General features: G+C 37.0%; 1 protein-coding gene across 2 annotated transcripts in view; it reads left to right on the top strand.

The window, feature by feature from the left end:
• The window catches only part of LOC117462139 (guanine nucleotide-binding protein G(olf) subunit alpha), a 47,342-nt gene that overhangs the window by 2,206 nt on the left and 29,995 nt on the right, over window positions 1-15,141 (top strand). Inside the window, exons 1-4 of one of the 2 annotated variants that reach the window (XM_034104228.2) lie at window positions 8,843-9,661; window positions 9,869-9,941; window positions 10,709-10,763; window positions 10,931-11,050. In XM_034104228.2, coding sequence (XP_033960119.1) covers window positions 9,523-9,661; window positions 9,869-9,941; window positions 10,709-10,763; window positions 10,931-11,050 — 387 coding nt within the window. In that variant the 5' untranslated portion in view covers window positions 8,843-9,522. Of the gene's footprint in view, window positions 1-8,842; window positions 9,662-9,868; window positions 9,942-10,708; window positions 10,764-10,930; window positions 11,051-15,141 lie in introns of those variants that run through there. The other variant, XM_034104227.1, reaches the window with a different exon arrangement.

Below are 15,141 nucleotides of genomic sequence, written 5' to 3'. Positions count from 1 at the left end.
AACAAATAACTGACTTAGTGTTGAACATTTACAGTTTAGATTTTCAACAAATAAATGTACTGTGTGGTAGATTACAGTGTGGTCTATTGGCCGATATTATAGTAAAATGCTGTGCAGTGTAGGTGGATATTTTATTAAGTTGAGTAGGTAAAAACATTTTTATTGGTGTGGGAAAATGAGCTTCAGTTCTTAAAATGATGAATTAATCCACAAAGTATGCTAACAGATTGATTCCAATCTTGATCATTAATTGGACGAAGAAACACTCCCTGATTACAGCTTTACATTCTATATGTAAAGAATTGCTTGCTTTTGAATTTGAGTACACATGAAGGTATTTATCATAGCTGCTAAATGGCCGTACTGTCATAAGTAATCACTTTAACATCATCAGTTAGGACTCTGGCACTTGGTTTGATTTTTAGCATTTTATCAAGTAAATGATTATAATTAGATAAAAAAAAATAACAACCCCTTTTATTTAATTCATAATAAAAGTATCTTTAGTTGAAGCCCTTATTGGTTTATTTGGGTCTATATGAATTACAGGGCGTGTGTCTCTTTGTGGTCATACATTATATTGCCTTACTGGAATCTGCTGATAGTTTAAGTATTTGTTCAGATATTGGTCATTCGCAAAACATAATTGTTCCTGGAAATGTCATTGTAGTTCTAGGTGGATGTGTCAGTCAGGCCAGAGCTCTCTACACTGTTACCCTGTTGTTTATTTTTACCATACACAAAGTAACCATGTCTATATTATATGCTTATACGTTACTTTTCAAAAGGTCAATGCTTTACCTTTTTAAAGAGAAAGTCTTGATCAGAAATAGGAGCTTTAAGTTGTATCAAAGCTACCCATAATGAGGAAGTATTCTGATTGTTTACATAAGTTATCGGACTAAACCTGCACTGTGAAAATACTGCCATACAAGAAAAATTCCTGCATTCATTACATGTTTTTGATTAATATCACGGCTATGTTGCATTTTTTAGGTGTACAGCAGGTGTTTATGGTTATGCTATTTTGAAATATTCTGCTCATCTTTCACTTTATCACACATCAACATTTAAAAAATCACCACATTTGGAGTAAGTGTTTTTGCACTAAAATGATAAGTAATAAATCAAAATGTATAATAGGATTTTTAGTTTTTGTTAGCAGTCTGAATTTGCAACATAACGAGTAACTAATTGCTCAAATAAATGTATTTAAAATGACTGTCAATATATCCCTCTGAGGTGTAGTATAGTAGTAGTAGTAGTAGTAAAGTATCTTACATTTGTATTTCAAACACATTGCATGTATTTGCTTTACTTTTACCGAAGTAATATTATATATATATTTGTTTTGTGTTTATAATAAACGGCTGCTTGTTAAATTTCACGAGTAAACAGTTGTCACTAATCACACACAGGAAGAAGTGGCTCATCCTAATAAAGTCACACAGGGAAGTGTCATAAATTACAGTTACATATATTGTGTGACCTGTGTCATTTCAGCATGTCATTATGACATTTGGCGGCCTTCCTTAGTGTCAGAATGATTTATTCCTTGTCCTGATAAACGCAGTAGTCTCAGCACCAGACACTTTTGGTTTTCTTGAGAGGCTTTTCAAGACTTTATACCCTCCATTTCTCCAGTGGGACTCTTGTTGCATGCCAGAGGTGGTTTGTGTTCCTTGGAAAGTGGACACCTTTCAAATAGTGTTACATTTCAAGGCAACGTATGCTAGCTAATCTGGGTCACTTTATCTGTTTGTATTTGCTGCAGGTATTTAGTTGAGTAACGATAGCCATAAGGAGCTCTTGTTTATCCTAAGTGGGCTGACACTTCAGCTTGTGCTGGAGCTGGAAGCCATCATTTGAGGCATTTTTATTTGTGACTTACATTTGGAAATATTTTATTATGGAATCTCATTTGGTATCCTATACTGTAGTTCACCTCTCACATTTCTGGTAGTTTATATATAATAGATACAAAAATGCATTGCGTAACATTTTGTTTTCAAATACAGAGCGTTTAAGATTCAGAAATGACATAACTATTTTCCTTGACAATCACAATGAAATAATTTACTGATTATATAACACATTTTATTTCTGAAAGATAGGACTGTTCGAGTAATGCAAAAGTAATTATGACCTTTCCCCAATCCTAAGTAAGTGCAGTAAACCAAAACTTTATTAAAAATAAGTTTAAAAAAAAGTGGCTTGATTTATTTTGTAAGACATGAGTAACAGACAGTAAATATCTCTCACAGGCTTATATATATATATTATAGAGCTGAAAATACTACATGCAATTCGTCTATCTGTAGGAAATTAATTAGCCATAGTATTTTGGTAATCAGTTTTAAGTCAATTTTAGAGCAACGGTGCCAAACCTTTACTGGTTCCAACTTCTCAAATATTAATATATTTACGTGATTTTTTTCTTTGGAAACATTTTGACAGGCATTTTATACTTATTTTTTTACATTTTAAATACAACCAATTGATTTATTAACAACATAATTAAATAATAGACATTAAATGTGATATAAAACTTTTGGGTCCCTTAGAAACTAATACAAGACAGAAATAAAGCTTGATCCCGCTGTCCTTTGTAGAATTAGACCAGGGGTGTCAAACTCAATTTCATCGCGGGCCACATTAGCATTATGGTTGCAGTCAAAGGGCCGGTTGTAACTTTTAAGACTATATAAATATATTATATAAAATAATGTATTATATTACATTATTGCCTCTGAATTGGATTATTATCAGATAGGATAATAAGTTATAACTTAGTAATGAACTACGTCTGAAAGCAGAAGTCCAGGGCAAATAATTGCAAGTCTCTTCAGTGCACATGGCACAAAACAAGATGCATTGTGGGACATGTAGTTTATGGGCAACGTGCTTCTGTAAATCGGCATGTAACAGTATAATAAACGTAATATATTCTTTGCAAGCTCTTGCGGGCCACATAAAAAGAAGTCGCGGGCCGGATTTGGCCCCCGGACCTTGAGTTTGACACCCCTGAGTTAGACCTTAAGGCTTGTGGATGTATAACGCTGTCGCTTTTACTACCTTATTGGCTCAACATTGTGCTCTATTTATTATATATATATATATATATACACACACATTTGAGAGAGCATGAGTACTTCTCTTATTTATTTCAAATGTTGCCAGGTTAACTGATATTGTGATATATAATCTTTTTATCTTAGAGGCCCCAAAAAGTCCAGGCTCATATTTAAGTATTTTAGAAGCCTATTCAATATTGCATTAATCAAGGTAGTTAATTTGTCTTTGAAAGCGAAGCACAATGTTTAATGCCAATCTAAATAGGGTAGAGTTCAAGTCAAGTACATTACATGCTATATTTCTTATCAGTTAAGATTACATTACATGTCACTTGTTAGACGCTTTTATCCAAAGCGACTTACATACAGTCAGTACTGTGGACAATCCCCACAGGAGCAATTTGGGGTGAAGTGTCTTGCCCAAGGACACAACGACATGCTCACTGTGGGACTCGAACTTGCTACCCCCTGATTCAAAGTTCAGCACACTATTCCACTGAGCCACAGCCTCATTCTACCTAATATGGACTTTACTTTGTGAAACGCTGTCCTGTTTAAAGGCACCATAAGCCTAAAATGCTTGTAAAACTGCGATAAATAACTGATTATAAATCTGAATTCCTATTTATAGATTTACATACAGTGTCGGTACCTAGAATGTAAGTTCTGGTTATTTCGTAGAAAGGAAGTGACTAAATTGTTTGGTCTCCTGGATCAGATTTGCTACAGGCCTTTGATAATATCTGCTCGAGCTTTCCTAGTAGCCTTAACTTGCTGTTTCATATCTCAGCCTTATCACCATTCACGAGCCTGAACAACAGTTTGCTAACAATGAAGTGCACTCGCTAGAGTCGAGGCAGACGGGCCAATGAATAGCCAGTTTAAAGTCACTGATTCGTCTGAGGACGACCGAGAGAGAGAGATTTTCACAATTTGTTTGTTTTTTGTGGCATTTTTTTTGCATGTGAAGCCATGTATTTCAAAGAAAGCTAACTCACTGGTATACTGTAGAGCCCTTCCCTACAATACCAGTAGGCTAAGGTGAACTTTGCTTTGTTCTGAATTGGTTTTATCATTGACCATTGCTGAACTTTGCTACTAACACAGTTCCAGGTTCGTGTAATGAGCAACAGGATGTACTGGAGTATGAATTATCATCACATTTATGATACTGATAGCAGATACAAAGTGAACCACACCACACTAGAAGGACATTGGACTGTGCTTATTCTCCAGGTTCTTTGCTTACTGTATGATTTAGTCTTTCTCATGAGCCTCTGCCGCTTAAGAGAGTGCCATAAAGGTCCTTTCAGCAGCTAAAAAAAAAGAACCAGAGAGGCTAATTTTAGCTGGATATCATTTGGATGTCTGCCTTGTTTTTACAGTACATGCTTCAATACAGCCGCCGCTATTGAAAGAACATGGAAGATTTATACATGGAAAATAACACTTTAATGGTTTATTGTAACAGTTCGCTGGCAAAACACTTTTTTACCTGGCAATGTATTTTACTGTATTTAATGTTTTCATTAGAGTGCAATCATTTTGCAGAAACGCCAAAAGGAAAACTGGCCTTTGTGGTTTCCATTTTGCAGTACAGGCCACTATCAGGCTGAGAATAGTAAAGACATCTTGAAAACAGAGTTTACTTGCAATAGAGTATTTTTAGGTCTTAGTATCGCGTGTTTACTTTAAACACTTTCCAACATTGCACACATGCACACATACTGACAGAGACATTAATCATGAGAGATAACTTCCAACTATTACTTACACAAGTTGTGATGATAGTTTAAAGCTCTAGACAAGTTAGAAGACATACAAATAATCTGCTTTTAAATAATATGTTCTATTTGACGTGGTTTTACCCCCAAAAAATAAATTGACCTTGTTAAAAATGTGTATAAAAACACATACTCCTTCTTTCTCATTGAAGAATACAATATTATCTCTATGCAAATGGTGTTAACAGTTAAATATCAGTATATGCAGTGTAGGAATGTAACTAAGTTAATTAAATCAAGTAGCACACTTAAGTAAACATTTGAGATACTTGGTCTTTACTTGATTGTTGTCATTGTATGCAACTTTAGGCTTTTTGTTTTTGTTAAGTGATGCATTTAGATTTTTTATTAAGAAGTATATAATTATTAGGTCAATACAGAAGTTAAAATACGCTTTTGAATCCTTTACCAGCTGCACCATTAAAGTTATTTTAAGCGAGTAAAGTCATATATTTTATATTATTATTTATTATTTTACCTAAGTACTCCTTCCACCATTGAGCATATTTAAACACGATGCTCCAAGTTCCCACACCTCACTTATGTAGGTTGCAAACTGAACCATGAATGTCCTCCAAATTGGATGTACTGTCATAAAATGTAGCTCAAACATACACATCTTAAACTCAGATTGTTGGCACAGAGTTACTTTTCTCCTCTTCAGCAGATTCATTTCAAATCAGATTAACCTCAACCAATCTTCAAAACAAACACACCCTTTTTTAAAGTCTAGTTAAGAGGAAGCCACAGCAAGCTAAACATTAAAAAAAGATACTTCTTCCTAAAAAGTTGACTACTTATGCAACAAAACCTGATTCTGTTTAATTCACAGGGCGCTGTGTGTAGTTCCGCCTCTCACCACTAGAGAGTGATGTGGGCCAGTTTCTTGTTTTGACCTTGCTTTCTGAGGCAGGGAGACTGGGTTTCTTTTATAATGTGGGTGTGGAGGGGTTGGTGGTTTTAATATTTTCACACTACTAAAGGTGAAGTGAGGGTTCCAGTTGTGATTTGCATGCCACACAACTGTGTTGCACTCATTTCACTACATTCAACTAGTATTTGCTTTGTGTTTGTATAATGGAGACAATAACAGCACACTCCTTGTTATGTTGCACACATAATCATTCACGGTCGCCTCATGCTTCTAAGGTGATCTATGGGTGTTTTTCATAGCATACAGTGCAGAACATACATAACTTTGTTTCTGACCTCAATACAAAGTGTTGTGTTGTATGTTAGCCTAGCATTAGCTTTATTGCTAAGGCAGGCCTACTAACTATACCAGTTGCTCTTGAATGAAAAAGGCTTAATTCTCTGACCCACACATACTGACAGAGACATGGATAATGACAATATATCAGTTACTGCTTCTTCCAATAGCACACAATGGTAGTGTGCAACTAAAGTGCAATGTTGGTTACTGTAAAGACAAACCTGTACAAACCCACACCCCATACTGGCCTAGTTTCGAGCAAAGCCACAGCAAGCTAAACATAAATGTCAGACAAAACTCACAACAGTGACAGTTTTCTCCTTATCGGCTGAAGCATGACTTGCACTACTGGAGTGTAGAGGTTCTGGTGCATAAACTCATGAAATAAAAACATGACAATTAAAGTAAGATAATTGACTAACTCCTAAATGAAGGGCCCCTATGACAAATCATTTGTCCTGTGGTTGTTTTTAGTAGAGCGGCAACTACGTTTTTCATAATGTATTGTTTTATCAGCCAAAAATACAAAGATATTCAGTTTAATCAAAAATATGTCCATATTATTGAAAGGCTATAAAAACAGCCTATTTTTGATAGAAAAATGACAAATAATCACTTGGCTGACTTGCTGCTCTAGTCTTTAGTTAATAGTGATATATTATGACTTTATGAAGGCATACTCAAACATAATGCACATTTTATTTCCTATAGTATCAGAACACTCTTAAATAAGACACAGCCTTGGTATTTTGTATGATTTTGGGGAATACTCGTTTCATGCCAGTACAGTGTTGCAGGGTCTCTGCATCTTGCTCAAGGGTACATACGCAGATGAAAGATTGAATCCATTTGTGTAAAGGGTTTGCATGATGCATAATCTATTACTTTAATACATCTATGTCTACATGCCAACTCTGCCAGGTAAGGGATGCTGTAATGGTTGTTGAAGCAGCCTAAAATAGAAAGTCCCACATTAAGATAAGTTTGGTTATTTCACTGTCTTTCCTGCAGAAAGAGAAGAAGAACTCAGATCCTTTACTGTAGTTTTACCTTCACTATTATGCAATACAACAAAGTGAAAACAATCATTTGAATATAAATATCATGCTTTAAAAGCAAAAGGATAAAAGTAAGTATTTGTACACCAGAGCATACTTACTTTTACTTTCTTATTACTACCTATAGATCTTCCACTCCTGCTGCAGGGTAGGTCAATCTATCACATCAAAATGTTAATTAAATTGTATTTATATTTAGTATTTATAAATGGTGGTATTCAGTCATGTAATGAAACTAAGTACTTCACTTAAGCTCAATTTGAGATACTTTTACTTTAGTCTTGCCATTTTATGCTCCTTTGTACTTTTACTCCAATACTGTACTTTTTACCCCACTATTTATTCGACAACATAATTAACTTTGCAGATTCAGATTGTTACTGTCCCTTAATACAAATCAGCTAGTCAATTATGTTGAATTATTATAGATTAAGCTACCGGCAGAGTATCAAGTATTTAAAACTATTTCTACCTTTACCAGCTGCAACATTGACATGCCTGTAATAGTTAATATTCTAAAATGGCCCTTTTCTGCATAACGAATACATTTACTTTTAATAGTATATGTATATTTTGTTGCCTACTTCTGTAATATTACACCAGAATGAAATAAAATTAAAAAAAGTATTAGCATCAAAATATACTTCAAGTACACAAAGTAAAGTAGGCTACTCATTATGCTGATTGGCCCATTTCACAATCATATATATATATATATATATATATATTATATTTGTTATTATTATTGATGTGTTTAGCAAAGCTGCTAAAGGTGCAGCTAGTTTAAATGACTTTTTATGCTGCAGAGTAGCTAGTGAGTTTAATCCATCTTATTTAATTGTTGATCTTATTGTTTATCATTCATCTATATCTGCAAAGTTACTACATAAATGAAGGGTGTAAATATACATTTGTGGGGTAAAATAACAATATTTACCCATGAATTGTAGTGAGGTAGAAGTACAAAGTAGGGAAAGAATCCCTGAAAATTGTACCTAAGTAGCCTACAGTACTTGATTAAATGCACTTAGTTACTTCACACCACTGTGCCCAACAGTTTTATCTACATTATGCCACATTGGTGTTATTTCACTTTAAGTAAATGATCCGAGTACTTCATCAAATACGTACGAGTAGTCCTCATTCTCTCACTGACCCCAGGCCTGTAATGTATAAAGAGAAAGAACATTTACATTTGCACTTCAGTAAGTAAAGTTGTAAATGTACTTACTTACAAGTAAACACAAGTCCCTGAAAAGTGTACAGTACTTGATTAAATGTACTTAGTTACTTTACACAACAGAAGGTTTTGTTTGTTTTGTTTTAGTTGTATCTACGTTATTGCACATTGAAGTTGTTTCACTTTAAGTAAATGATCCGAGTACTTCCTCAAACACGTACGAGTAGTCCTCATTCTCTCAAGGACTACAATGATGGCCCCCAGGCCTGTAATGTGTAAACTACAGATAGGTAAAGCCCAGAACACACACACACACACACACACACACACACACACACACACACACACACACACACACACACACACACACACACACACACACACACACACACACACACACACACACACACACACACACACACACACACACACACACACACACACACACACACACACACACACACACACGGGTTGCCAGTTTGGGTCAGGGCCACCTCACTGACTAGAAGAAGAAGAAGAAGAAGAAGAAGAAGAGACCCAGCCCCTCTGTTAAACCAGCACACGGACAGAGGCGTCCGGGTTTCCACCTCCACCCCCTTTGCCGTTTAGTTTGATAGCAGAATAGCGACAGACTAAATCGGGAATGGCTCCTCTCCCTTTTTCACACAAGTTATAAAATGCTATATCAGTACGGGTTGTTAATGTTACAGTTTAACGCTGTTAGTTTGTTTTCCACCTCCACCACCACCACGGTCCACGGCTACTTCCTGGAGCCACAGAGAGAGGCAGTGCTGAGTTAAAGAGACAGATAGAAATTCAGATAGAAAAAAAACACTGAGAGAAGAGAGGGGTTGGAGAGACGCGATAGGAACAGTTGACTGGATTCCCAGAAATTGAGAAACCCTCTCTCTTCTTTATTTATATGTATTTTTGATATTTCTTTGTAAAAACCGAGCCATTAATGTCCGTCGGTTTGTACACTGACACACGGTTTGGATGACGGTTGGCTGCGGCTAAAAGCGGAATTGTAACGGGGGAACATATTCCTCTCCCCTTACGACGGAGACGACTCGCAGAGATTTTTTTTTTCCTTTTTTTATTTTACAGTATTGCTATTTTTAAACCGCAGAATCAACCCGGTTGTTATTTTATATTTTTTTATATATAATTTTTTTTTACGATTCCACAAGGAAGGGGGTTAGGGCGACGGAAGATGGGTTGTTTGGGCAACAGCAAGACTGAAGATCAACGCATCGACGAAAAGGCACAACGAGAGGCGAATAAAAAGATAGAAAAACAGTTGCAAAAGGAAAGACAAGCGTATAAAGCCACACACAGGCTCTTATTACTGGGTAAGGTTGATGGCTATCTGAAAGCTAATCCCTTTTCGTTTACCGAACACGTAGCCCCATTTGACAGCGCTTGCAATAATAATATGTCATGGGGGTGGATATTGATGGAAGGCTTCATTTCCAAAAAACATGTATGTGTTTTAACGATAACCCGGATGTCGCCTGTTCGTGGTTGGTGATATTTTCATGTGTTTCTTTGGTCGAAAGGTGCGGGAGAGTCCGGAAAAAGCACCATTGTGAAGCAGATGAGGATTCTACACGTCAACGGCTTCAACGCGGAGTGAGTGCTTTCTTTTTTAATATAACATAGCGACATTAACGCCTTAAAAAAAACATATTAATGCTTATGGCTTCCCTCCTAATGAATAACACTATGGAGGCCTGTGAATGGATTTTCCCCAGGCACTGCAGCGCCTGTTGGGCCCAGTATCCCATGCAAAGCAGCTAATATCTTTCCCCCCTCCTCTCTCTGTCTCTCTGCCTTTTCCTCCTTTTTTTCGTGTACATGTACAGTTATCATACATATGTGATGATCTCAGTGTCACACAGATGCCAAATAATTCACCGTTTCCTGTTTCATGTAAGAGAGGGTGAAAGGTTGTGATCGACACAGGCCTATTGATGATTTGTTTTGCTGCAAGGCCTTGCATGGCATTGATCTTACCAGTGGTCTTTTTTAAACAGGCCTAGTACATGTCAAGAGTCCTGTAACTGTATGAAAGCCCACTGTATATGTAACATGGAGGCTGGATTTTAAGAGCATAGGAGGCATTATCTAGCATTTTTTTAAGATACAAATAATGAAGACAATCATAACTACAACACCTCATATACCTTTACTTTAGCATTTTACTGAACACCATGGTGTATTTCCTTGTTACCTGGTGCATAGTCCAAGCTTGGACACCTGTAATGTATGTATACATGTTATAAGAATACAGTGAACCCCTATTCTTATTTATTACTAGCTTGATTAATCTTTTGTGGTCTGCTTTGCTTGATGTTTTCGTAACTCCTGCCCTGCACATCTACTCTCTCCCCATGCAGAGAAAAGAAACAGAAAATCCAAGATATTCGGAAAAACGTGAAGGATGCCATAGTGGTAAGTTTGATCTGTATCACTTCCTGATCAACGTGTCAACGTCTCTGTTGTTACATCAACTGCAATCACATTGTACTGATTATTATTATACAGGCCTTTTTTCATGTACTCACCCCTCTTAATGCTTTTTTGTTTGTTTGTTTTCTCCCATAACTTCTGCTTTGTAGACTATAGTGTCTGCGATGAGCACTTTAATACCCCCTGTCCTGCTAGCCAACCCAGAGGACCAATTCAGAATCGAATACATCAAAAGCATAGCACCCCTCTCCGACTTTGACTACTCGCAGGTAAGACGTTCATAAAGTTTGTTTGCAGATGTGGATATGAGTGGTAGTACATATGTGCTTATTTTGTCTTTACTAACTGTGTGGGCGTTGGATGATGTGTGACCAGAGCGTTTTTGTTTTACGTCAAACAATGTAGATCTTGCTGATGGAGCTCAATGATGGCAGATGCAATTTTCCTATAACAGACCTAATGTTGCCTCTATTCTTTAATTTATTCCTTTTATGATGTTGTGGGCTCTTTTTTTGTTTTAAATCAACAAATCAGAGGGCATTGTTTTTTCTCCTGGGAGTTATAAGGTTTTAAATGGAAATGAAAACGTACTTGTGTGAATCAGCAGTTAGTTGATTTAAGTGCTTGTCAAAGGTTTGATCGCCTTTTGTAGCCGGAGCAGATGTACTGTATGGATGTGGAGGCGAGTTAGAGCACATGGGATTCTTTTCAGTATGGGATCAGGCATTCGATAGTGCGAGGTCATGTGCTGGAAATGTAGGTGATGTTTTACATAATTTTGAAAGTGTTACTAGTTTGACAACAGCTGTGTAGCATTGCAAAAACAGGAATGACCGAGCTGTAGATACACTTTTTGAAGACTGGCTTTGTATTTATTCGTTGTTAAAACAGTTGGCCTTCTATGGGAACTATTAACACGTGATCATGTATTAATCACGTACTGGGTTCGTCTCTTTTTGGAGTATTGATCTGAACTTTTGCTGTTGGTTCGTATTGGAGTCGACAATGATCCCAGAGAAATTGCAAACACATTTGTTTTCTTTTAAAATACAAAATATTGTCCTTTAGATCTGAAACTATTGGTTTATTCTTCCATAAGTCAATAATCAGCAACTATTTTGGAAACTTTGTACCTGTATGCCAAATATCCTGATTTCTAGCTTCTCCAGTTTGCGGATTTGTTGCATATTTTTGTTTTCTAATATTGTAAACAAAATATTTTCGGGTTTTGAAAATGGAAATGTATCAACATTTTTCAAATCTATTAATTCATTTTATTGAAAGCGAGTCATTTCAAGATGGAAGCTTCGGTTTTAAGACATTTTGATTTTAAGGAATAGAGACGATAACATTTGCTGCAGCCTATATTATTGTCTTTGGGACAATATTGAGTAAAGTTTGGGGTTGTTTCAGATGAATACATATGACTTTTGCCACAATATGGAATATGACTTTTATAACAAGGCCTCAAAGTCGAGGTCATATTCAGGTTTATCCATACCATCCCTTCACTGCTTTGTCTTTAAAGTGGGTTAGTGTTTGCATTGCTATCTTACATCTTTGCATAATGTTTCCCTCTCAGCTACTTTATTTACATCACCAGAATATCCATTTAAAGGAGTTGGGTGATCATTTCCTGACAGGGCCCACAGTGAGAGTGTTAACAGGGCAGCAGTGGATGCTGTGTGAGGGTCGGGCCATGGGGAGAGTTCCCAGGCCGGGCCAGGCCCAACGAACAACATGGCTCTGTTTGGAGTGTGTGCTTGTCATCAGTCTCGGGCTTCACTTGTGCCGTCAGTGTCACCACTACATTGTCACTTAGTGCCACCAGGCATGATACCCAATACAGCAGCGCGGGAACACGGCCAATCACTAACCTGTGGCTTTCACCTGTTGGCGCCGCTGTGAAATATGGAAGTATGTTTTACCCGGAAACTTTGTGAGAGATGATGTCACGGTGAACCAAGATCATTTATCTAACCGGGAAACCGTTTGTCATTTATACGCATTCTGTTCAATGCATGGCAATATGATGTAGTAATTGTTATAGCCGTGGATGGGGAAGCAGAAGAGGACAATATTCTCGGACTTCCTACATTTCCCTTGATTGACATGCGTTGTATATATTCAGATGGAAAGAGTGAGAGTGACAATTGGGATACAAGTTCATCACAGGATCCCAAAGCCAAAGTGGTTACATTCAAATGTGTCGAATAAAAAGTTAAATAAAGTTTTTGCTTAAAAAGTTATATAGGTTTATTGAAATATTTTTCTCTCAATTGACTCATCAACTATGCAACTAATCGTTTGCTCCTATTGCTTTGTCATATGACATACGTTACTTGGACCATATCAAAGTGTTGCTAAAATGCTTGACTGCATATGACCATGGAGATGAGTCACTAGACTCCCTTTTTTATTGGCTGCAACTTTTCGTTAAAAACTTTTTCTTTTAAGAAGGTTTTCTGAAACCAACTAATCTCTGAATTTTAAATTCTTCACACACTTTAGGTCATTCAAACAATCCTTTATTTGTTAATCCCAAATCTCTGCTATATACAGTGCCTTCTTTCATGAAGGCTTGACTCAACCTTATCATTTGTTGACATGTTTTTGTGGTATCAATTGAACAAATATAGTTGTTTATCAAATGATATAACTTTATTGGGCATTATAAGTTGATGTGATAGCATAGTTAGGGGCGGGCCGTGTCTGGCTAGTCAAATAGGAAGGCGACTAGCATCAGAACTATAGCTGCCGGCCCCTGAGTCATGAGTCAAGGTGCTGTAGGTGGAGAAGATGGTGTCTCTTCTATGTGATCAGGTATTGGATTTCTTCCTGTATGATTATAGTTTGTTGGTGTACTCACATGGAATATAGAGTCACATGACAAGATGGATCATTAATATGAATGCCTCCATACAACAAAATAGGCCTGGAAGTGTTGGCTACATTTCCAAAAGTTTTTTACGGAGTAGATTTTCCTTTGCATTTTTCTTTATGACTTGTATGTTTTTTAAGACAACCATTTCCCCCTTGACTTCTTATGTAAACCTCTTAGCTTTGCTTGCCTGTACTCTCATCAAAGCATCCTTTTCTTTTTGTAAAATATTTCCCTGCAGTAACTTAGGATAACAGTGGGCCTATGGAAAAATAAAGCACAACACAAACGGTTGTCTATGCAAATGGAAACAAATGTCACTGTGGTAGCTATGCTAGCCACCCGGCGGTGTCTGTCGTCTGAAGTGGAGCAAATTCAAATGAGCCCCTGTTTTCACACAATGTAGCTTTCCCTCCGTCGGACATGTTAAAGCCGACATGTTCTGTAAGCCTTTCCTTTTAATGCTAAAACAAGCAAGTCACTAACTATTGAGCTAACATTTTAGACCTGTTCATGGTATATAGATACACTCATCACAAATACAAGGATTAAGCCCACACAAGTTGTTTTTAAGGGCTTATTAATCAAGATAAGAATTACAGTATGTTGTGGAAGGCGAACTTCATATTATGTTCAGCAAGATCCCTAAAATACTGATCTATTTTTGTGCCTCGATTCAGAATAACTGCACCAATGAATGGTGTAAAATGTACACCATGGCTAAATGTGTGCACACCAGCAACTGTCAGTGAGTACCTTTATTCACTGTTGGCCTGTAAACTCTGATGACAGTTTGCCATCCAATTTCTATTTCTATTGAACGTGACCTGCTTTTGCTGCTTGTGTTCCTCACTACAGCCGTACAGGGGTTACACGTCGATAGCACTGCCTCGTCGTTAGCGTCTTGGTGATTTCTCTGATGAACAGCTTCAGTTCAGGAAGTTTGCTCTTTCCTCAAATGTATTACCTGAAGATCAGCAATGTGGGCCAAAGGGTGGCATGTGGGGCTGCTCCATTTCTTGGTACCATGTTATGAAAGATGAACAATGTCAAAACAGTCGCTCTCTCATTGGCTTTGACTCTTTTTTTTTTTTAAATATAGCCACATTCTCTGTACTCTTTTTCTTTTTATGACGGAGGTAACTCATGAAAGTCAGATCTCTCTCTGTTCTGGGTGACCATTATCTAAACAGATATTCCTTTCAGATCCAACACATGCAGTGTTGATGGTTTACTGAGCAGCTAGCTGTTTATATGTCTGGCTGTGTATGGAGGGATTTGGGATTAGTGGCTGTACATTTTACTCTCAGACCAAAGGTCTCTTCAAAACTTTACCCAAAGGAATTTGAGTGTCCCCTCGCGACGGAAGATGCAAGCCATTTGCTCCACGACTTTTGTTTTGCTAAGTCAAATCAGATTCAGGCCATTTTGTTCCCCGTCAGCCTGTCCTATATGATTCAAGTGAAATATTACATCACA

This window comes from Pseudochaenichthys georgianus, chromosome 17, assembly GCF_902827115.2.
Source record: "Pseudochaenichthys georgianus chromosome 17, fPseGeo1.2, whole genome shotgun sequence".
NCBI lineage: Eukaryota > Metazoa > Chordata > Actinopteri > Perciformes > Channichthyidae > Pseudochaenichthys > Pseudochaenichthys georgianus.
The sequence above is the reverse complement of the archived record's forward strand: the minus strand, read 5'-3'. Positions and strand labels throughout refer to the sequence as shown.